Source organism: Acinonyx jubatus, chromosome D4 (genome assembly GCF_027475565.1).
Source record: "Acinonyx jubatus isolate Ajub_Pintada_27869175 chromosome D4, VMU_Ajub_asm_v1.0, whole genome shotgun sequence".
In the NCBI taxonomy this organism is placed as follows: domain Eukaryota; kingdom Metazoa; phylum Chordata; class Mammalia; order Carnivora; family Felidae; genus Acinonyx; species Acinonyx jubatus.
In genome coordinates, this window is record NC_069391.1 from 9,834,964 (window position 1) to 9,860,000 (window position 25,037).

The 25,037-nt window shown below is 37.9% G+C and overlaps 1 protein-coding gene across 9 annotated transcripts in view; it reads left to right on the forward strand.

The window, feature by feature from the left end:
• The window catches only part of MAPKAP1 (MAPK associated protein 1), a 242,271-nt gene that overhangs the window by 27,949 nt on the left and 189,285 nt on the right, over positions 1-25,037 (forward strand). For 7 of the 9 annotated variants that reach the window (XM_027035121.2, XM_053204611.1, XM_027035119.2 and 4 more), the window contains 3 exons: positions 1,933-2,260; positions 4,692-4,781; positions 16,443-16,591. In XM_027035121.2, the coding sequence (XP_026890922.1) occupies positions 2,002-2,260; positions 4,692-4,781; positions 16,443-16,591 (498 nt within the window). In that variant the 5' untranslated portion in view covers positions 1,933-2,001. Of the gene's footprint in view, positions 1-1,405; positions 1,429-1,932; positions 2,261-4,691; positions 4,782-16,442; positions 16,592-25,037 lie in introns of those variants that run through there. The other 2 variants (XM_053204612.1, XM_053204613.1) reach the window with 2 other exon arrangements.

Sequence of the window (25,037 nt, forward strand, 5' to 3'; positions counted from 1 at the left end):
GCAAGTGACAGGGTTAAGATTTGAACCCAGTCCTGCCTGCGCATCCTCATCCTAACCAGTGTTCTGTACTACAGTACTCTCCCCTTATGCTCAGGGGTATATTCCAAGACCCACAGTGGATGCCGAAAACCATGGATAGTACCAAACCCTGTAAATACTATTTTTTCTCCTACTTGTACATACCTATGATAAAATTTAATTTTCAAATTAGACATGGTAAGAGACTAGCAGCAATAATAAAACAGATCAAGTATAACAATAAACTGTAATAAAAGTTACGTGAATGTGGTCTGTCTCTCACAATACCTTATTGTACTATACTCAACCTTCCTGTGATGTCAGATGATAAAATGCCTATGTGATGTGGAGCGCCTGGGTGGCTTGGTTAAGCGTCCGACTCTTATTTTGGCGCAGGTCATGATCTCAGGGTTTGTGGGATTGAGCCCTGTGCCAGGCTCCGTGCTGACAGCATGGAGCTTGTCTGGAATTCCCTCCCCCCCCCCCTTTCTCTCTCAAAAACAAATAAAGAAAAAGCCTATGTGATGGTATGAAGCTCACTGAATGACATAGGTATTGTGACATAGCGTTAGGCTACTATCGTTGATCTCTGAGAGTATGTCAGAAGGAGGATCATCTGCTTTTGGGCCAAGTTTGACCACAAGTAACAAACTGCAGAAAATGAAACCACAGATAAGGGGAGACTACCATGTTTTCTTTGCTGAGTATTGGCATTTAATTGAGGAGGTACCATCTTGTTCCCAGAAGAAACATCATTTTAGTTTCAACAGGATTCAGGAAGCAGTTCTTAGAGTGAGGTTTCTAAAATAAGAAATTAATTGAGGGGGGGCACCTGGGTGGCTCAGTCAGTTAAGTGTCTGACTTCTGCTCAGGTTATGATCTCATGGTTCTTGAGTTCAGGCCTCACATCGGGCTCTCTGCTGTCAGCATAGAGCCTGCTTTGGATCCTCTGTTCTGTCCCCCTCTCTCTCTGCCCCTCCCTTACTCATGCTCTCTCTCTTTCTCTTTTTCAAAAATAAACCATTACAAAAAAGAAAAAAGACTAAAAAAATTAAAAAGCAATTAATTTTTGGTAGCAAAGAAGTTCGATTAATAAAGTTTATTTTTTTATTATTTTATTTCTGTAACCTTTTATTTTTTTCAATTTGTTTTTGATAGAGAATGAGCGCAAGTGGAAGAGGGGCAGACAGGGGGACAGAGGATCCGAAGCAGGCTTCATGCTCACAGCAGCGGGCCCAATGTAGGGCTCGAACTCACAAACCGAACTGTGAGATCATGATCTGAACTGAAGTTGGACACTCAACCAACTGGGCCACCCAGGCATCCCTGATAAAGTTTATTTGAAAAGCATAATGTTACCTTAAATCAGAAGAAAGGAAAATGTATTTATTGAACAAAACTACTTTGGTGGTACATTTTTGCAAAATTCCTAGTAACTCAAAGTATTGTCTGTGTTCTTTTAGTTACCTCACAGCCCTATGACAAAGAGGGGGAAATGTAAACTAAAGAAATACAGTTTCATACCCGAGCTCATAATGTGAGGAAAATACAACTTGTTCTCCCTGACCTTATAAAGTAATGAGAAGACTGCATGGGAATAAAGGGAGAAAGAAAGGCAAATTTATTGTTTTAACAGTAATTATGTGTTTTGAGTGGCCTAAGGAGTCACTATTATTTGTTTTGCAAGAGAAGAAGCCATTCTCACTGATACCGTGGAGATCTCATTGACTAGAGCTGTAGCTCCCAGTGCTTATAAGATTTCCTTTCAGCTTTGACTTAATCCTTGTAAGCTCCTAGGTGCAGGGATAAATGTTGATTTTCAAGGTAGCATTTTACCACATTGATTTGTTTGAAAAATGATTTAGTCATTTTCTTCCTTATTCTTAAATATTGCTGTGTACATCATGTTTCTAGGGAGGTGAGCACGTGAAACAATATGAAGAGGAGAAAATAGCCTTTTAAGGAGATTGGCCCACAGAAAGGATGGCCTTCTTGGACAATCCAACTATCATTCTAGCTCATATTCGACAGTCACATGTGACCAGTGATGACACAGGAATGTGTGAGATGGTTCTCATTGATCATGATGTTGACCTAGAGAAGATTCATCCTCCTTCAATGCCTGGAGACAGTGGGTCAGAAATTCAGGGAAGCAATGGTGAGACTCAGGGCTATGTATATGCCCAGTCAGTCGATATTACCTCAAGTTGGGACTTTGGTATTAGAAGACGCTCAAATACAGGTAAACATTGCCTTTTAGTCATGTCTTCTGAGCTTTAAATCAGTCAACAATCTTACAGAATAATGCATAATGTTGGAATAGCTTTAATGGGGAAGATTTCTGTGTGTTAACAGGAACATGCATGTGTTACAGTAAGAGCGAGTCTAAACACCATCTCCGTCTTCGTGACTGTGAATGGAGAGTGGCACTGGAATGATGTTATCAGAAGGAAGTAGAAGATGAATAGAGGAAAAAGGTGGCTAGGAGAGGCAGGTTGGATGTTCTCTTTCTAAAAAGTCTTCATGTAGAAAGGGAAGTGGACTTACTTTGAGTATCTTCACAGAGCAACATTAGTCCCAGTGGGTAGACTACCTAGTGGCAGGTTTCAGGTTGACATAATAAAGAACCTTTAATATAGAAAGCTGACCAGCCACAGAGTACTGCTGCCAGAGCCATTTCTTGGCCATGGAAGGATTGTGGGAGGCAAAGGGATGTTGGAGGTAAATAGCTGAATATTTGTTCGGGCTGCTGTTAATAGGAGTTGCTACACTGAGTGTGAGATTAGAAAAGGTGCCCCTGTTTTTGATATGTTCTTTTTATTTTCTTAAGTTGATCTCTACCATTTGATCTTTGTGGTTTGAAAATGCTAAACTTTGGTACATAAATATTTAGTGATTATCTTTTAAAAGCTTATCACTGGCCATGTTCCAGCTTATGTGTTTTGGAAACCTTTCAAAGGGAATGTGATGAACCAAGACCTTTACTTAGATAAATTATTTAGAACATATAATGTAGTTCTAATATGACAGGGTATTCTAGGAGGTGATTTTTTTATTTAGGTCATCAGAAAATATAATCTCCTACCAATCAGTAGCAGTGACCTGCTAACTCCCAGGAAACGTAATGGCAGGAAATGTGGTAGAACATTGAAAAGGTTTACATGTTTATTTTCATGGTCCAAATGTAAAATTCACGTAAAGGAGTACTGCAAGATACAATATACAGTGCAAAGCATGTTAAGGTTTTGGTTCAGAATTCAGCATTCTGTGACATCTACAAAGAATAATTTGCTCTCATGATGAAAATAATTAATAGCATTTCCCAGTATCTCAAGGAATTTTTATCAAAATAGGATTTGAGTGAAGGTTTGAATATAATTTAGAACCATTGATTCTCAGTTCTCTAGTCGAAACTGACTTCCTTGCAAGTTATTGAGATGATATCTTGTATGACAGGTTGAATGGATTTCAGTAGGAGAATGCTGCTAAATTGAGAGCTTTATGATTATATTACTTTGGCTGTACCCTTCACATTTATTAATTGCAATTGAATGCATTTTCCTCCAGTGGAATTTGGTTAGATACAGTGACATTATCAGATGCTTTTGCCAGCACAGTTTACATTTCTGGCAAGGTTAGTATCAGTGGTAGTTTCCCTATCACAATGCCAAGGCAGGTGTGTATGGTTTCCTGCCTTGAAAGAGAAATTTACTTATTTATTTTTTGTTAGCATTGTGCCAGGATAGGAAGTTGAAGATTAGCCAGATCTCAAGAAATGGCATCAATTATGACTTTCTTTTCCATTGTGGTTTCCATATGCAGCAGTTGTTAATATATGCTGGACAGTATTTCTTTAAGAGATCAATTCACTGATTTTTGAAGGTTGATCAGCCAGTGGTAATATGATCTCACAAATGTAGGATTTTTAGGTGATGCTTTTGTTACTGTTGTTGGAATTTCTTAAGATAGCACTTAGATGCTAATACTTACAATTGTGGGGTGTCCTAGTGACCAAAGGTTTTACTTTTTAATCCTTTCAGCATATCTTAAAATTTTGTATAAGAAAAATTATTCTTTTTAAGGTTTGACTAATGTTACAAAGATACAAATCATTTATTTTACTACCTATAAACTGTTTCAACCCACTGAAGAAAAGCTATGCTAATTTATATAGCTTTGACATTTTATAATTTTCATGATTTTTAGATAAAGGATTTTATATTTAAAACTTTAATAGTCTAGTCTGAGTTCATTTATCTTTAATTTTTGAAACGGGTAGAGTAATTCATAACAGTAATTTTATTCCTGTAATGTAATATTCACTTCAGTTCATTTGTGCATTAAAATTCCTTTAAGACCGTTATTAATGATTTATATAATGAAATGTCATATTAATCACAGAAGTTTTCACATTTTATTATTCTCTTCCATGTTAATACTATCTTTATGATCTCTATTAATGTTTTATATCCTCTAATTTCAATTATAAATCAAGAATATTTTCATGTTTTTGTTGGTATTTGCTTTTCAGGGGTGCCACCTTTAAAATTTTATGACTTTTTCTCTACATATGCAATATAAAACATCTTTATTCATATAAAGGTAGTTAATTATGTCTTTGTTTATAGTAAACTTTCATTGACAAACTTATAGTTATAATATTTCTTTTCAAGCTCAAAGATTAGAACGACTCCGAAAAGAGAGACAAAACCAGATCAAATGCAAAAATATTCAGTGGAAAGAAAGAAATTCTAAGCAATCAGGTAAATGGAAATAATTTTAATTGTTAATTTGAGATTTATATATGTAGTTTATATTATTATATGAGAGCTTTATTTTTAATTCATCTTTTTAAATCCTCTGAGCAGATACCTCTTGTTTTGAGCTTTGAATGCTTTCACTGGGGTGCCTTTGCCCTCTGAAGCTGTGTGTTCATTTCGGTCTTGTGTTTTTGGTCACTCTTCATTCTGGGTCACAGGAACAGATGTGTGCAAGGCACATTTTGTACAAACTCTCATGCCAGTACCTTGTTCTTAAAGCCAAGGAATACCTATGGTTTGGATGGGCCTCTGGGTTATAGATTTCCTCCTGGCAGTTCCAACCTTGACTTTCTCTTGCCTCATTAGTGACCCCGGTAATAATCTTTTTTGCATATATGCTGATTCTTTTCCTTTAGCTTAACAAGCATTATGTTGCGGGTATTATCAGCATTTGTAGTCTGTGTTCATATGGTATATGTATTAGAAAGCTGGCCATATTACATATTTTCAAATCTTCAATCTCATCAAGAACACCTAAAAAAAAAGCTATTGAAATATTTTCTAACGTTTATATCGTGTGTCCTAGACTTTCTTTTTTTCTTCTTTCAAAGTAATGTCTGCACTCTGTTTTCTCTCTTCCAGCACCTACTAACCACCACCCTGGCATGTAATAGATGTCCACTCAATTTTTGTTGACTGACTCCATTGCTACATAGTATTTATAAAACTAACAATATTAGTGATTATTGTATTAACATCAGCACCTACCTAGTGCTATTCTGAGCCCTTTACACGCATTACCTCCAATGTAATGATCTTAAAAGATACAGATATTGCTGTGGTTAACAGATGAGACAGAGACTCAGTGAGCTTTCACTTGCTAACGTTACAAGGCTAGAAAGCGGGAGTGCCGTGGAGCCGTATTTTGTAGATACCACTGTCTGAAGCTAAAGGCCAACCTCTTTCTGCTAAACCGCACCGTATAAAGTGGTTATTGCTGTCTCCTGCTGTGGTTGTAAACCCAGGTGTGCTCAGTCGGCATGATTTTCTTAATAGTTGCGTCTAAGTGACAGCTGTGTAAACCAGAAATCTCATTCACTTCTTTCTTATGTCTCCTTTCTGTGACTTCTATAGTTCTCATGGAATGTCTATTTAGTTTTGCTCTTAATACTTAAAAAAAAAAAAATCTCTCCAGGCTGGTCTTTTCTGTTGATCCAGTTAATACTTCTCTCTGTTGTATTTTTCAAACTGAAAACCTTTATATTGTTTATCTTGTTCACTTTTTTCAAATTTTTCATATATCTTGATGCTTTTTCTGTTAATTTCTTCTTAATGAGTATAGAGCCAGTTTATCTAAACTCATCTTTCCAGGTACCCTCTGTTTTGCTTTCTTTGCTTCCTTATCTTAAAACAATTACAAATAAAAAAATAGGATGAATAGAGTACCTCAGATATAACAGCATTAATCCCCTTTGCAATGTGAGAAATAAATTCTTCAACTTAAATTTTGATACATCTACTAATCAGACACATCTAATAAATTTTGATACATTTCCCACTCGTTCCTTAAAGTCTAATCCACTTTAACTTCTGTTCAGTGTTTCACAGAATGTGCTGGATTGGGGCGCCTGAGTGGCTCAGTTGGTTAAGCATCTGACTTCAACTCAGGTCATGATCCCATGGTTCGTGGGTTTGAGCCCTGCATCGGGCCCTGTGCTGACTGCATGAAGCCTGCTTGGGATTCTCTCTCCCTCCCTTACTCTCTGCCCGTCCCCCACTCGTGCTCATGCACGTGTTCTCTCTCTCAAATAAATATTAAAAAAAAAAAAAAAAAAAAAAAGAATGTGCTAGAGAAATAGTCTCCTTTTTGCTTTCATTTGGAGCCATACCATTCATTATTTGTGTATACTTCTCTCTCCCTCATTTTCCATCTCTCTTATTTCTGTCTCTCACAGATTTCAGTAATTGACCCTGTGATCTTATTGCTGAAAAAGTTCCTTCTTAATATACCTGGCCACTCTCTGAAATGTTGACCTTGCTTCTGGCCAGGCCAGTGAACTTTGTCAGTGCACAGAGGAATGAATGGTCTTGAATTCTCTGTTCATGTGGGTTCCACCATTACCACAGGTTGGCACTCTGGGTGTCCTGAAATGTGTTAGAAAAGTGGAGCCAGCAGTCCATTACACAGCTACCTGGCAAACTGAGCAGCTACTTTGTTTTCACACATTTCTCAAGCACATACTCTTTTTTTTTTTTTTTTTTTTTGGCAAGGAATGCCACAGCCAGATCTTTTTAATCTTAATCGGGAATTTTGGTTAGGTAATCATTTATTCATTCCCTCATTCTTTATCTGCTGTTTACATTTTGTTAAAATCCTTTCGTCTGTTTTTCTTATCTTTGTTTTATTTTATTCCCTACTAGAAGAATCATTATTATGAATATGATGACCTCCCCTGGAATGTTTTTCTTCCACGGTTATTCTGTCTGAATCCAGTCCATCCTTTAATACAGCAGAAATGCAGCCTTTTCATTGAAGAGTTGGAAGAGATCTGAGAAGCCTTCTGGTCCACACCCTGAAGTTCTTTATGAACTTTGTATATATACTTTATGTGCCCTGAGACCACATGATAAATGGAATACCTTAGACTAAGATCCTTGTAGTATTTCTGTAGCCAGAACTGTATGGATAAATGTGAAGATGGTTATTGGAAGATGGCTTTGTCAGGAACAGTGTCAAATCAAGCCTCGGTATTTTAAATTTTATTGTTTGAAAAAAAATTTTTTTTAGTGTTTTATTTATTTTTGAGAGAGACAGAGCATGGATGGGGGTGGGGGACAGAGAGAGGGGGAGACACGGAATTTGAAGCAGGCTCCAGGCCCTGAACTTCAGCACCGAGCCTGATGCGGGGCTTGAACTCACGAGTTGTGAGATCATGACCTGAGCCCAAGTCGACTGCTTAACTGACTGAGCCACCCAGGCGCCCCTTAATTTTATTGTTTTAAAATGGTGTTGGTATATTCTTTATAAAATGTATTATTACCCTTATTCACTGACTTATTTAACAAACATTTCTTTCATACCTTCTGTGTGCATCTTAACTCTATGCTAGGTGCTTGGAGGAATATGCGACTCCTGTCCTCAAGAAGTTTGAAGTCTAATGGGAAGACAAAGGCATTTACACATGAAGTCAAATAGTAACTCAAAAACAATGTAGTGTAAATCAGTTATTTATGAATATTCCTGAAGTTTTCTTTATGTAACTTCTAGTACTGATTTCTTAAAACAACAGTTTGCAGATATAGTGGCTGAGTAAAAATCAGAAATACATCTAAAAGTGCATGTTATAATGGCTGCTGCATAAATTTCTAGCCATATATGTGGAATTCCTGATTCAGAAGATAGGGATTGGGGTCCGTCTATATTTTTCAGAAGCTCCCTGGGTGATTCTTATGAGTAACCATTACTGGGAATCGCTGGTATATAATATGCCAGCCACTAAGTTTGCTTCATCTTAACACAAATCCAGCAAATTAGCTATTACTATTTCTGTGTTATATGTGAGCAAACTGGACCCCGGAGGCTAAGTAACTTTTTCACATTACTTACTTACAAATAGTAAATGTCAAAGCCAGAATTCTCCTGGCCAGTCTGACCCCGAAGACTATAATCGTCTTGCTGCCTCCTATTCTCTCCAGTACGGTTGGCAGAAAGGAGCTGCTCTGGAGCTTTGGGTGTTGAGGATTCCCTGTTCCCTTGTTCCTTTCCTCCTCTGTGTCAGCGATGGCCAACGTTCGGGAAAGTTTTATTGAAAGAAAATGTTGTTATAGGAAATCTGAAGCAAAATATGAAAATGAAAATAAGCTACCAATAGTCTCATATTTGGAGGAATTGCTGTTAACATTTTGATGTATTTATTCTAGATTCTGTTTATATAAGTATATATATTTTAAATATTCTAAACATACATCTTATCTTTTTTGTATTTTTTTGTATATACAAGTAGTACATAAATGCACCGTTTTGTCTTCTTGTCTCCATGGTGTTCCTGCACTTTTACATTTATTAAGGTTATTTCCAGATGTTTTGCATTTTGTGTTGTCCTTGTAATTAGCATCCTCTTCCCCGTAACTTTCTTACTGCTCTTGTGAAGAAATCTGTTGTTTTTATATATCCGTTTTGTAGCCAGCCACTCACTGAATCCTTAGAAGTTCTGATATGCATTACCATCTTCCTGAAGGCTATAGTATGTGCTTTCTCATAAGACTGATGGTAATTACATTTCTAGGCTATTGTTTTTTCAGTTCCCTGTTTGTTGGGGACTTCCAACTGTTTCTAGTGGTTAGAACTCTTCAGCTGCAAATGATAAAGAGAAGTGATGTTGAAAAGCAGCTTGCAGTAGAGCAACTCAGGAGGTACAACTGTGTCTTATGAGTGGCTTAGAACCAGGAGGAAAGGCTCTCGTTACCAACCCCTGTCTCATTTCTACTTCTTTGTGCCCATTTGCTCCTTCCTCCCTCTCTTCTGCCTCCCTATCCCCACAGCTACTTTTTCTTCTTCTCTGGTCCACAGTTAATCATTTAACAAGTATTTCTTGAGCTCCTACAATATGCAGGGGCAGCTAGGCACTTGTAGACTTAGAAGATACAGCAGTGAACAAGACAAAGTCCCTGCCTCATGGATCTTGTGGGGGAAATAGGAAGCAAACCTAGTATTGTCAGAATGGGATAAGTGGCATAGCGAAAAATACAGCCTGGCAAGGAAGGTAAGGAATGCTAGGTAGGGGATTTTGCAATTTTATATAGGATGATCAGGGAAGGCCTCTTCGGAAGGTGATGCTTGAGCAGAGTTCTGAAGGAATGAGTTGGGAAGGTATTGGAAAATGGGTGTCCTAAGATGAGGGAGAGCGTGTGCAAAGGTTCTGCAACAGAAGTGTGCCTGATGTATTCAAAGAATAGCAAGGAAGGATGCTTACTGACTACAGTAGAGGGGAAAGGGGGAAGAGTGGGCTCAGAGAAGTAGTGAGAGAGCAGATCATGGAGGATCTTGTACAGAACTTAATTTTTACTCTGGGTACAGTGATGCAATCTGAGTAGACTAGAATGGTATAATGAACCCCTGTACACCCTTCACCCAGCTTCAACATATGGCCAGTCTTGCTTCTTTTATACATTTACCTCCCCTCCTCTCTCAGATTATTTTTATTTATTTTTTGAGAGAGAGAGAGCGCACGCAAGCGGGAGTGCAGGAGAGGGGGAGAGAGAATCTTAAGCAGGCTCCACGCTTACTTAGCACAGCATACATGTGGATCCCATGACCCTGTGATCATGATCTGAGCTGAAATCAAGAGTCAGACACTCAACCGACTCAGCCACCTAGGCGTCCCCAGATTATTTTCAAGCAATTTCCAACTATCATAATTTCATACCTAAATACTTGTGTATTTTTTTTTTAACGTTTTATTTATTTTTGAGACAGAGAGAGACAGAGCATGAACGGGGGAAGGGCAGAGAGAGAGGGAGACACAGAATCGGAAGCAAGCTCCAGGCTCTGAGCCATCAGCCCAGAGCCCGACGCGGGGCTCGAACTTCCGGACCGCGAGATCGTGACCTGAGCTGAAGTTGGCCGCTTAACCGACTGAGCCACCTAGGCGCCCCAATACTTGTGTATTTTTTAACACACAAGAAAATGTAGTTTCCTGGTATTGTAATACCACTACTCTCCAAAAAATTAGCAGGAATTCTTTAATATTAACAAACATTTCCCTCACTGTCTCAAATTTTTCTTTTCTTTTGCCAGTTTGTTCGTGTAGGTCTAGATATGAGGTCCATACATTTGGTTGATATGTTTGATTTCCTTTTTAATCTGTAGATTCTTCTTTCCTTTTTTTCATTGTAATTTATTTAAGAAACTGGGTCATGTGTCCTGTAGAATTTCCTACATTCTAGATTTTGCTAATTGTATCTCTTTGGTCTCATTTAATAGGTTCCTCGGCTCTCTTTTTCCTATAAACAGGTAGTTAGATCTAGAAACTTGCTCAGATTGAAGTTTGATTTCTGTTAAGGGTATTTTGTACATGCTGATCTGTTCTTCATATTGCATCATATCAGGTTATATAGAAGGTCTTCTTGTCTATTTTGTGATGTTCAGGTTGATGCTAGAGTTAGGTGTCATTCATCCATTATTAATTATTATTATTAGGTGTCATTCATCCATCCCAACAGCTTTTTCTTCTAATGGTTTTAGTGGTCATTGGTGGGCATTACCTAGATTAATTATTTCATTAGTAGTTGCAAAATAGTGATTTCTAATTTTATTGGTCTTCATATAAAGAACATTTTTTCCTAATCTATTATTTCGTTATTCTCAGATATAATCCCTACCAGAAGACAGGATAAGTGCTTGATTCTTAAATATTTCCTTCTCCATATCTGGAATTAGCCATTTGTTTAGAGTCTTGATTATTTTTTATGGATAAATGGCATTGAGAGACCAGAACTTGAACTCCAGAGGTGCTCACTGAATTTTATTTTTTTCCTTGTAGGCATTTCAGGGGATAGAGCTCAGAAAAAAATAAATTTTTTAAGAGGAAGTACATTGTGAGTTAATGTTGATAATTTCTGTATAAATTTAGGATTATAGAGTATTTACTTAACTTTTTTGATTTTATGTTTATGTATCTGTTTCTTTTTTTTTTAATTAATTAATTAATTAATTTTTTTAATATATGAAATTTATGGTCAAATTGGTTTCCATACAACACTATGTATCTGTTTCTTATGCTGAAAGTTCTGGTTCCAGAATAGAGATATCATCGTCATTACTAACACTATGATTACTAAAAACAGTTGAAGATAGATAAATAATTTTTTCTTTTTTGCCCTTTTGATATGTTCTATTAGGGAATGTACAAATTGCTGTGTGATAAAGTTACTTAAAATAACTCCTCTCTTTGTAGTTAAAATGCCAACTCAATATTACACTTGGGTTCATTTGCCTTTGCTTTTATTTTTAGAAATTGCACTTCTAATTTTTTTAAAGAAATATATAAAATGTACATGGTTTCAAAGTTGAGTACATAAAACAAGGTAAAATCAGGGAAATTTAGCTTCAATTCTTGTCTCTTCTATTCATAGTCATTTTAAAAAAGGTTTTGGTTTTTCTGTTCGCTTAAATCTATGTGTAAGCATATTTATATTCAGATACCCCTCTTTTTAGGTTATAAATAGCATTTTGTACACACCATTTTATGCAATACTTTTTTCACTTAGCAACACATCTTGGGAATTACTCTGGTGAATATATAGAGATAGGCTTCATTCCATTTTACAGCTTCATAATAAGCCATGATATGGAGGTGCCATAGTTTAGCCAATTGGTTTCCTTTTGAAGGAAGTTTGAGTGTTTTCAGGTTTTTGGTGTTGAAAATGACACTGCAGTGAGTAGCCTAATGCATTGTGTTGTGTTGTGTTTATTTTTCCCAGTGTATCTAAGAATCCTGGAAGTGGTATGGTTGGGTCATAGGGTAAATATGTGATCTCCCTTGATATTGCCACATTCCCTTCGGTAGGTGTTTTGCTAGTTTGCATTCCTCTAATAAGGTACAGAATGTTATTTCCTCACAGCTGTAAACTTTCAGATTTTTGCCAATTTGATAGATGTATATCTCAGCATATTATTATTATTAATGTGGTTGAGCATCTTTCCTTTTGTTAAGAACCATTTGAATATCCTTTTCTGTGGACATTTCATATTTCTTATCCATTTTTCTGTAGAATTGTTGGTCACTGTCTTCTCTACTTTTAGAATCTTTATATATTAAGAATATTAACCTTTATTTTTTTCTAGTTTGTCATTTTTCTTTTTACTTTGCTAATTTTTTACCATACAAAAATGTTTTTATTTTGTGTGGTCATATTGTTTTCTTCTTACTGTGACGTTTATAATTTACATCTTAAAAGACTCCTGTTGGCTGCTGTGTTGGGAAGAGACTGGCAGGAGTGGGCCTGGGGGAGGCAAGGGCAGAAACAAGGTCAGTTTGAAGGTAGTGGTAATAATCCAGCGTTGGTAACTTTGGAGATGGTTCTGGATATATTCTGAAATTTCTGTTGATGGATAGGATGTTAGATATGAGAGAAAGAAAAGAGTGGAGATGTTTTTGGCCTAACATGATTGAGTTGCCATTAACTGAGAAGGAGAAGCCTGTGGGAGGGGCAGATTTGGGGCAAGATCAAGAGTTCCGTTATGGACATATAAAGTTTGAAACACCTATTGGATATCCAAGTGGAGGAGGTGCCATATAGGGAGCTGAATATGTGAGTCCGTAATTTCAGGGAATGTTTAGGTCTAGGAATAATCATTTGGGAGTTATCAGCATGTAGATGATATTTATTTAGGCTTTCTCTTTTTATTTATTTATTGAGGTATGCTTCTATATACTGAAATGTACAGATATTAAGTATACAGTTCAGTGACTTGTGACAAGCATATAGACCTGTGTAACTAGCATCCCAATCAAGTATAGAGCATTTGTGTACCCCAGAAAGTTCTCTCGTGCCTCTTTCTAGTTGGGGTACTCCCCATAGGCAGCTATTGTTCTGATTTGTATTACCACAATTTAGCTACTCTTCTTGTTGATTATATTTAAAACAGAAGGCTGGCTGAGATCACCAAGGGTATGAATGTAGGTACAGAAAAGAAAAGATCCAAATAGTATGACTTGGGGAATGCCAAAGATTTGAGGGGAATATGAGGAATTGGCAAGGAAACTAGGAAAGAGTAACCTGGAAGATAGGATGAGAACCAGATCAAATGGAGCCCTGGAAACCAAGTGAAAAAACTGGTTCAAAAAGGAGTGAGTGATGAACTGTTTCAAATGCTGTCACGAAGTCTTGAAAGATGAGGATTCCAAATGGACCAGTAGATTTAGCAATAAGGGGTCATTGGTGACCTCGCAAACTGCTTTTGAGGAGTGTGGGGAGCCCAAGTGCTTGATTGCAGTGGGTTTGAGGGAAAGCGAGGGGAGGAACCAGACAGCAAGAACACAGCATTTTGAGGAGCAGAAAAGTGGTATAGTAACTGGGAGTACAGGATCAAAGAAGGATTTTTTTTTTTTAAGTGAGCAGTATTTCAGTATCTTTGTGTGCTGATGCAGTCGACCCAGTCAGTAGGAGGAAAAAGCAAAAATCAGAGAAAATTGCTTGAGTGATGCCCTTGAGTCAGCAAGAAGTTAGCCCCTGAGTGCGCAAAGGAGGAGCTGGCCTGAGGTATGGGCCTAGACAGTTCACCCGCTGTAATAGGAGGGGAAGGTAGGCAGAAGTTCTCTTTTGGTTGTTTCTCTGTCTCCATGACGAAGGATGGATGGACGGACGGATGGACAGAAGGATGGATGGGAGGGAGATGGAAAATGTCAGAAGTTGAGGAGAGAATTCTAAGTGTGAATTAGAATTAGTCTGAGAATGGAAGAGTTAATCTATCATCACTTCACACCCTTACTGATAATAGTTCTGTAACTTTGATAAGCTACTTACGTTTCCTAAACTCAGTTTGTTGATGGAGCTAGTTGTAACCCAGCTCTTAAGACTGTTGAGAGGACAAATTGAGAAAACACCGAGCATTGTTCCTGGCCCATAGTAGGTATTTAATAAAGGGTTATTCCTTTCCAAAGTGTAGCAATAAAATTATTAATAGATTACGTGCAGAATAATACTTGTAATATTTAAAATATCACTTTAATAGTCTAAAACTTTTTCAAATGCGCAGTTAATATCTGTTGATTATTTGAACGTATATATTCAGATTCTGAAATTAAATATGTGCCACACTTTAAAAAAGAATTAGATCCTTTTCTTCTGGTTTGCCACTTAAATTTATAGGACCTTATTTGATAAATTTGTTCCACTGGTTTGTTGAAAAGATGGTCTTAGTAACATGTTTTAGAAGTTCTAAGTCACTATTTCAGAGTTCTGTTTGATCTAAGTTCAGTTTGGCTATGTTCAAGAATGGAATGGGGTTGAACCTATTCATTGCAGTTTTTTTGTTTTTTGTTTTTGGAGGGGGGAGAGAGAGAATCTTAAGCAAGCATGGAACCTGACATGGGACTAGATCTCATGACTGTGAGGTCATGACCTGAGCCAAAATCAAGAGTCAGATGCTTAGAGTGCCTGGATGACTCAGTCCGTTAAGCATCCAACTTTGGTTCAGGTCATGATCTTGTGGTTCATGAGTTCGAGACCCGCATCAAGCTGTCTCCTGTCAGCACAGAGCCCGCTTCAGATCCTGTCTCCCTCTCTTTCTTTCTCTCTCTCAAAAATAAATAAACATTTTTTTAAATAAAAAAAAATATGAGTCAGACACTTAACCAATTGAGCCTCCCAGAGTGGCCCTCATTGCAGATTTTAAGATCTAAGATTGATTTATTTTTAAATTTAGGTATGGAAATTTTCTAATACTCACAGAAATGGAGAGTATAATAGATCTCCATGTACTTATGTATCTACCACCTTAAATGATATTCAGGATAATATGGACACTTAAATGATCTATGAGAATATATGGAATTAACTTGTCTTGATTCACTAATGAGTAAGAGCTAAAGATTCTGATTTAATAATAATCTGAATTCCTTCAATCATTATTTTATTCACTGATTCATGCAATAAAATTTATTGAGGGTCAACTTTGTTCATTAGTCTAATGGCTAAGAGCCTTGCCTGAGTGCAAGTCTTAGCTCTGCTATTTCTTAGCTGTGTTGGCCTAAGGCTAATCAGAGTATTCTAGGCTTCAGTTTCCACACTGACAAAATTAAGATAATGCCAGTATCCACTTCATAGGCTTGTTAGGAGGAGTAATTGAGGTACATTGGCTTGCTCAATAAACGTTAGCTGCTATTATTATAAAAATTCTTTTTCCTGGGGCACCTGGGTGGCTCAGTTGGTTGGGCGTCGACTTCAGCTCAGGTCATGATCCCACAGTTGGGTTCGAGCCCTGCATCGGGCTCTGTGCTGACAGCTCGGAGCCTGGAGCCTGGTTGAAATTCTGTGTCTTCTCCTCTCTCTGCCCCTCCCATGCTCATGTTCTGTCTTGCTCTGTCTCTCAATAATAAATAAACGTTAAAAAAAATTTTTTTTTTAAATTCTTTTTCCTTTTCCTCCTCCTCATCTTTGTCTTCTAGATTTTGTGCTAGGTGTCACTGGAGAATCTGAGAGGATTAAGATGTAGACCTTCACCCTAAAGAACTGGAATTCCAAAATCCCACAGTATTAGAACCAGGAGAGATTTTCAAGCTTATCCAGTTCAGTGAGCCCAGAAAGCGTTAGTGAACTGTCTATCACATATATCTTAGTGGCAAAGCCAGGCCAAAGCTCAGGTCCTTTAGCTGTGAATGCTCTTCTTACAGAACGGCTGCTCTGTCGGTTTGACTCTGCCCCACTCCTTAAACCCTAGTCCTTCTAAATTGACAGTCCTGACCTGATCGTATTTCAGGGCTCTGCCTTTTCAGGGTGCAAGCATCGAAGTATATGTGAGGCTTTTTGCACACATCAGACCTGAATATGCCCCGGACACTCCCTCCTTAAGATTCCAAGGAAGACTTGCTAGGGAAGGTAGACAGGCTGTCTCTCTGTGTGTAATCACAAAGATGTTTTTATCTTCCTCTTGTATCACAGCCCAGGAGTTAAAGTCACTATTTGAAAAAAAGTCCCTCAAAGAGAAACCTCCAAGTTCTGGAAAGCAGTCAATATTATCTGTACGACTGGAGCAGTGCCCTCTACAGCTGAATAACCCCTTTAATGAGTATTCCAAATTTGATGGCAAGGTAAGTAAAAATAAAACTTTGTCCCCTTAAATAAAACCTCAATTGAGTGGAATTGTTTTGTTGGTATTATTATTAAATTTCGGTTTTCAAAAATGACTCAAAGTAATTATAGAATGTCCCTCACATTTTCTAAGACTGAAGATGTGAAAAAGTCTGCATTTGGGCTTGATGTTGTTTCCACAGCAATATGTTTGATGAAGGATTAAAACAAAAGTAGTCTTGAGATATTTGTATGCGTGTTTTTTCCCCCGTTTTATCTTCCAAGAGTATACTTGAGGATTTGGGTTAGTTGGGTTGTGATTCGTCAAGGCCTGATTGTGCTGGGAACGCTTTGAAAGTGGTTCTGGGAGGCAGTTTGCATTGTTTTGGTCTGACTCTTCATTATAACTGCAGAAATTGTTGAGCTTCGAGCTTCATTTCAGAATTCTAGGCCATTGTTTGCATGTCTGTATTTCATTGTAGGGAATCTTGTTTGACACTCACTATGCAGGGTGAGTTTTTTCTGTTTATTCTAACAATTTGTAGTTGTAAAATTAAAGCATGTCTATTTTCCTTTTAGAAAAATGGCCACTGTTGTAGGCGGAGCATAGTTCCATGTGCAGCACCCCCCCCCCCCCCTCCGCCCCCCACATTCCCTGCCATTCTGTGTTTCTGCGCTAAGCTGAGCTGGGCTTCTTTCAGGCGACAGTAGCAGTTGATTTTTGTATTTATTGCCATTATATTTGCTGTCTGGTAGTGGTGGGGGGTGCTGAGTATCGCTTGTTGGGGGTTGTGTACAATTTGTCTTATTTTAACACCATTGCAATTAATAAACATACAGCTCTTTGCTTATGTTTGTATTTTTCATATTCAGTTTCTGGTTAGGTGCTGGTGTGGTCAGTTGTCATCTTTGAGCAAGATGTTTTCTCTTCAAAACACTTTCTCAGCCGGTTCAGCATGTTTCCATAGTTTTAAGTAAGCATATATGGCCATGGGCAAGTGAGGTTATTGATGTTGGTGGGAAAGGAGAGCAAGAACTAGAAATAAAATGCGTAAGTTACATAAAGATACTAATATGCTCAGGAGTTGCCTCCAAAAAACCTCTGCAAGTACCTTGAGTAAATTAGAGATTGTATTGATGTAAAGCTTCTCTTTAGCCTGCCCCTGCCACCGCTCCTGTTTCTTCCTGTGGAATGTAGCAGAGAGGAGGATGGATCCCTCTAGGGGACAGGAATGTCAGCCTCTGGAAAACAGAGAATTGGACTGTAGGGGATTTTTTTTTTTTAAACAACCATTGATTCATTTAGATATGTGAGAAGTTATTGTTGGATTTAGGTTATAGGGCTGGAATTTATTTGCTTCCATTGCCTGATCCCATCTCATTGTTTGAGGGCATAATTGCCGGAATAATTACTATGTAATAATGCTTTGATGCCAACAAAATAGCATAGATCTCTTAAAATATTATGTCCTAGAACTCTCATTATACATTAGATTTTATTATAAATTACTTAGCTTTGGATTTGACAGAAAGTTGTGAAGTGTTCTTGGTATATATCTAACTTTTAAAGTGCCAGGAGAAATTTTTTAAAAATTGTGAAGAAGCCATTTCCTCAGTCACAAAGGAATTACTTTTGCTAGATGTGTTTACATTTAAGACTCTGGGTGCTTTTGTCATATCAGATCTGTTTGTAATCAGCAAAGGATGTGTACATGGGGCAGTCACCATTACACTTTGATTAAGAAAGATTTATGTATCGATAAGTCTATCTTATGATGCTATGCTATTTTATTGTTATCCTACATATTACAATTGCTAAAATACAATTAAACCCTTGTTCTCATCTATTATTTAATATTGATGCATTTGGCAGATACGTAATGAAAGTGGCTAATATTTGAAGGATATTGTACTGTACATATTAAATTAGTCTTTCTTTATCTTTGTGAAATGCATCAATATGATATTCAATGACATCTCAATGATTAATAGAGAATTATACTTGAGTCAAGCCTTTTTGTAACCTAGAAATTAAAATGACTATTCAAATAACACCTCAAAATGATCAAATTAGCATTTTGTGATTGCATAATAATGGGATTGTAGTAGTTATAACAGCACCATGGCTGCCTCTAGAGTTAAGATCATGTCAACCCCTTGATAATAAAGCCTTTTCTGTGAGAGTCGACTTTAATAATTTCCAGATTGATTCTTCCCATAAATCATTTGACGTTCAGCACTAAATTTTTGTTACTGTTGTAACTTAAAATTATTTTATTTTTATTCAGCTCATATTTAACAAGTGAAATGAGTGTCCTGTTTTAATGATTCACCATCTTGTCATTGAACTCCATGCTTTTTGCCTCAAATATAAGGATTTTTCATGTACTTTGGTAGTCCCTTATTTTTTTCCCCCACAAAGGTTTGTTAAAGCCACTAAAATATGTACAGTTTTTTCACGTACAAATATTCACAATGCTTTTCTTGGGAATAACGCTTGCCTTATTTACATAATTAACTGAGTTGCTTAGGTCTCTTGGGCAAATGGTACATAATTGGGGAGAGAAGGGGACAGGGAAGAGTTTGGGGTCTAATTAAATATGCTAAAAAACTACTTAATTATATATTTCCTCAAGAGACTAACTGCTGTGAAATCCTCCTTAAGATTAAACTAGCGTCAGATTTGAAAAAGATTTTGTTTTTGGTATGATTTTACAATTACATTGCGGTTAAGCTGGCATGTCTAGTGTCTTTAATGGTTTGTGCGAACTGGATTGTTGTTGGTTTTAGTGATTCTGAGGGTAAGCATCTCTTAGCTTTTGTGCTAAATTGATGTGAATACTTCCAAATAATTTTTGGTTCTTGTAGCAGTTTAATAATTTCATTTCTAAAAATTGTGGTTGATTAATAATTTCTTGGAGACATACAGTTGAGAGGGAAAGGCTGTGCTTAGGCATGTGCTTTGTTGTAATTTTGACAATTTTTTGGATCAGGTTAATTATGTTTATATTATCTCTTTGGTAAATTGCTATCTGTGGCCTGTTTTAGATTCACTGATTATTGATCAATTTGATCATTATGATCAATTATTGATCAATTATGATCTGTTTACTGATCGTTTGTAAAAAGCCCAAGATAGATTGTAAGTGGTTTGAGGGAATGCTTAGACCAGGCAAAACCAGGCTCAGCCATCTGCCTGAATTTTTGGGGCTTGTTGAAAACAAGACTTCAGGCAGCCTAATTAACAACACAAAATCTCTGTTCTGGAGATTGAGACAGTCAGAAAACTTGTTGTCCCAGTGCTGATTTCACTGTATGTGGGATATGTTGGGTGTGGGAAGGAGTTGTTTTGAGGTGATGAAGGAGTGAGCTCTACTGATAACACAGTAAGCACTCAGCACTGATTTAAGTATCCCTAAATATGTGGATTTCTGCCCTGTGTTTCTGTCTGTTTCAAATGAGGCCGTGTTTTTGCAGGTATCTAACCCTTTCCGTTCCATGCCATGTCGCTTACTTGAGAAACATTTGCTAGTATGTCATCACTATTTTGATTAAACTGAGTTTGCAAATATTATCATCATTAGACCATTAGAATTTAAGGTACTCATTTCCTGTCATTATAGTTACTATTAAGAAATGGTGCCGATTATTAGTTGTGACCTCTTGCTCAGGTTTTCCATCTCTCCAAACCTCAGTTTCTTTACTGATAAAAGAAATGAGAGTTCCTTCCTCACAAGGCTGATGTGACCATCACATAAGATAATACTAGGATAGAGCACCGAGCACAAGAGAAGCAGTATAATTTACTTAGTAAGTAGACCTATTTTGTAGTAAGACCTAAGTTGAATCCTGACTCCACCACTTATGATGCGACCTCAGGCTAGTTTCTTAACCTCATGAAGCTCCAGTCCTCCTCTGTGGGTTGAGATGATGATAATGTGTCTTCCTTATGAGGATCAATTGAGATAAGGTCTGTTTACCAAGACATGTAGCACATAACAGAAGGCCTCAACAAATACCCCACTTTTGCTCCTTTCTCTGTGTAAAGGATGAGGGCCAGTGATGCTGTCTTTTCTGTGTACTTCATTAGATTATTGACAGGATTCAGAGGAAATGTGTTCTTAAAACCAGGAGTTTAGAAATAGCATCGTTAAACAAGATGTGCAGCAGACTGGGTGAAGGTGGGCTGTGTGAAGTCCAGGGAGTCCAGTGAAGTTTTGAGGTTTTGGCCTTTAACTTTAAATAGAAAGATTAAGACAAGTAATTACTTCCTTTTTTTTGTGGGGGAGAGTAGCGCCTTTTTTTTTTAAAGCATGATAGGAGATAGTTCTAGATTAGTAATTGCTTGGCAGTTTACTAAAATGTTAAATGTTTATTTGCCTTAGCTAAATTCTACTTTAACTATAAGGAGAACATTTGCCTTAACAAGTGCTTAAAAAAGCAGAACCAGTTCTTGTTCATTTAGACAACTGTGACTTTGATTGTGTTAACTTATTAGAAAGTAACCATTTCTCTGTTAGAAACTGTTTTAACTGAAGCTGCAGAGAGCATGGGGGAAGGGATAATTCATGAGTGCTAATTGCTTGGCTGTTAATTTTCATAAGTGTTGATAGAAGCAGTTCCTTAAATTAAACTTTGTTTAAAATGTATCAGGGGAAATATTCCACAATGTCGAGCCTGAAGTGAAAATTAATATGAATGCTGTGGCAATTAACACATACTGGTTAATAGCTTTTAGCAGCATTTTGGGATGATAGTCCTTAAATACATTTTTGCATGCTGCTCTTGTTTCAGCATTGTTCCAGTCTATGTCTGGATAATTATGAACAAATGTTTTCTACAATCATTGGCATTAAATAGCTCTCTTCAAAGAAAGTCACTTAAAACTTTGCAGAAAAGCATGAAGTCGCTGAGAAATGTGGCAAACTCAGAAAAGGTCAGCGAATTGAAATTATGTTTAAAAAAATTGCCTTTAGAGGAACATCTGAACTTGGAATATTTGCTATTATAATGGAAATGGTCCCCTCTAATATGTGGAGTTACTTTATTAGTTCAGGCTCTCTTTCCAAAAAATTATAATCTGGACTTTATTGCCAGTTATGTTTCTAGACAGCAGTTTTTGTTTATTGCTGCCTGAGCTGAGGTGTGGCCTTGAGCCTAAGAGCCTTCTGGCTTTGAGTTTCTTTCTTTCTTTTCCACCCCTCAAGTTGACCAGCCCCCACCCTTTCAGTGAAAGTGCTCCTGGGGTTCACTTGTTTGCACCCATTGAGAGACAAATTTAAGATGGCAGGGTGTTTTGAGTTAGGGGCTACTTAGCTCTTCCATTGATTGGCTTCATCTTACATACCTTTTTAATAAAGGAGACTAAGTCCCAACATCATTTTCGTGGTTATTCTTTTGGCCTCTTATCTCTGTGACTGCATTCTGTTAGTCTCCTTTTTCACAGACCAGTTTTTATTAGTCTGTTCTATTTCTAAAGGAAGATAGTAGCTGTTCACTACCTCTTTATACTACCTCTTTCTACTAATGGACCAAATTCATTAATTTAAAAACATCTCTTAGTAAGATTATTTTCCCCTTACCATTGTATTAATGTACTTCTCTTCCTTTTGCTTGACATTATACAGGAAATCCCAAGGAGAGATGTTGGGATATCTGTCTGGGTGGCATTCAAAACGAATTAAATAGGAATCTTACAATGAAAGACTGTGTTTTCAGCATTCCACTGTGAAGTTAAATTTTGGAGACTGAATTCTTAAAACTAGTTGATTCCATTCTGAGCTTTCTGTCTCGGCCCTGTTTCTTCCAGTCTGTAGCAGCTTCCTCTGGTTGTGGAACAATCTTCCAGAAATTCCTGTTAGAGGTAGGATTGACCATTGGCTTTAGAGGGTTTTCAAAGGAAAGTAGAATTTTGCAGGCCTGGATTAGAAATCCGACTTTGCCATTTACTTGCTGTGTGATATTAGGCAAGTCATTTTTGCCTCTTTGAGCCTGTTTTCATATGTATAAATGAAGTTAATGATGTCTTTCAATGTTGTCCCAAGGATTTAATGAAAATGGGAAATGCATAAATAGCAAAGCGCCTGCTACACGGACAGTGCTGAGAGACTTACTAGTTTCCTTTATTTTCCCACATTGCCGTTCATTTGCTCCGTGTTTAGTGAGGTCCTACTATGTACCAGACACTGTGAAGTAAAATCTGGATACATGGTGAGCAAAAATGCACCTGGTTTCTGACCTTGGAACTTACTCCCTTGGCAGGAAGATAGATGTTATGTAAATGATCACCCGACTGAATGCAAAATTGCCATCATCGTATACCCACAGCTAATAATTACTAAGTTCCAAGAAAGGTAGTTGGGGCCTTCAGAGCATTATCATAAGGGCATCTGACCTAGTCTAAGGGCTCAGGGATGGCATCCCTGTGAAGGTGACTTTTGATCTGAGAGTTGAAGGATGAGCAAGAGCTAACTTGGTGAAGGGGGAGTAGAAAGGACAAATAAAGGATCTGAGGCAAGGGGGTAGCTTCGCAGTTTTGAGGAACTGAAAGAAGGCTGTGTGACTGGGGACTCAGGGTGAGGCAGAGTATGGTACAAGGTAAAGCTGCAGGGGCCAGACCATGTATGGCTGGTGGACGTGTCCTCTTTAACCTAAGAATATTGGAAAGCCTTTGACAAATTTAAATGAGGAGATAAGGTAATCAGATTTATGTTTTGAAAAGATCACTGGGCTGTGCTGAAGGGAGTACAACCTGAGAAGGGGTTTTGAGGCCAGAGAGACAATCAAGAAACTTTTTGCAGTGGTCCAGTTAGGAGAGATGGTAACTTGGGTTTACTTATTGGTGATGTAGAAGGAGTGTTTGAATTCCAGAGATGTTAGTAAGTAAAAGTGCTAAGACTTGATGATGGATTACATGTCAGGGAATAGGGGAGAAAAGGGTTTCAAGGGCGATACCTTGATCCAATGGAACTGAATGGAAGATGATTCCATCCCTGAATTAGGATGCACCGAAAGAGGGCTGAGGATGAAGCAGATGTTACCTTTGTGAGCTGGTTTGGGCCTGGTGACTGCAGATCACAGCTTATTACCACATCCTTGAAGTTACTACACGTTCTTTTTGTGGGGGAGGGGTGTGCAGCATACCCTGCTTGTTTGGTTTGTATTTGGGTCATCTGAGGCAGGGGTCTCTGAGATGAGAGTGGGCTGGGAGCCAGAAGCCTTCTCTTTGTTCCCACTTCATAGCCAGCTTTGGAACTCTGGCTGAAGAATTGCCCTGGAGATTGATCACCTCTTCTCTGAGATGGGCTGTGTACTCTCAGATGCCCAACCCAGCTCACCAGGCTGTTAAGAGGAGAAAATAAATGAGAGAGTAATTTTAGATGAGGCAGATGTCAGGTGTCATTTAAGAAAGTATATTGATTGTAATTCTTGGAGGTTAGAGGGCTGAAAGTAAAACACAGACATATTTATGTTGTAACAAGATTACTGGTGTAGCACTATCTTCTTCCTAGCTAAAGAAATACCAGATTAGCAGACGAAATCTGGTTGGACTGTATATCAAGCACTGAGGGTCCCAAGGAAGAAAGCCTAGGAGATAATCCTTGTTGGTTGTGGTGAGGCTAGGCATGGTGGGGTTTTACACTGAGCCTCCGCATCTAGGGCACCCTACTCTGTAATTTGCAGTAGAGCGATTTCCTTGTCCCTCAAAGTACTAGGCCCTGAGGTTACTGTCTTGAAGAGAACTAGGTAAGAGAAATCAAATGACAGCTTAGGGTCACTCAGCTGGGCACAGAATCTAAGTGTTCTTATTCTCAGAGATTTTTATTTTCATTCTTGCTGGCATTCATATCACAAAATGGAAACTTGATTTCCGGGACTAGAAAACAACATGGTAGAAAGAACACAGGTGTGGAATCAGAAAATGTCAGTTTTTCAGTTTGTGAGTTCGAGCCTCACATAGGGTTCTGTGCTGACAGCTCAGAGCCTGGAGCCTGCTTCAGATTCTGTGACTCCCTCTCTCTGCTCCTCCCCATCTCGTGCTCTGTCGCTCTCTGACTCTCAAAAATAAATAAACGTTAAAAAAGAAATAAAAAAAGAAAATGTGAGCTTTAGCTTTGGTAGTGCCATGGGGTCTGGGACAAGTCACCTCCCATCTCTGAGCCTCAGTTTCTACCTATTTATTTATTTATTTAAATTTTTTTAATGTTTATTTATTTTGAGAGAGAGGGCAGAGAGAGAGGGAGAGAGGGTATTCCAAGCAGGTTCTGCGCTGTCAGCGCGGGGCCTGACGTGAGGCTCGGTGTCACAAACTGAGATCCTGACCTGAGCTGAAATCAAGAGTCAGACACTCAGCTGAGCCACCCAGGTGCCCCAAGCTTCTGCTTATTTAGAACGAGGAACTTAACTTGGATGATCTTTTGGATTCCTCTTGGTTTTAAGGTTCCATTGTTTTGCGATTGGGGAGGT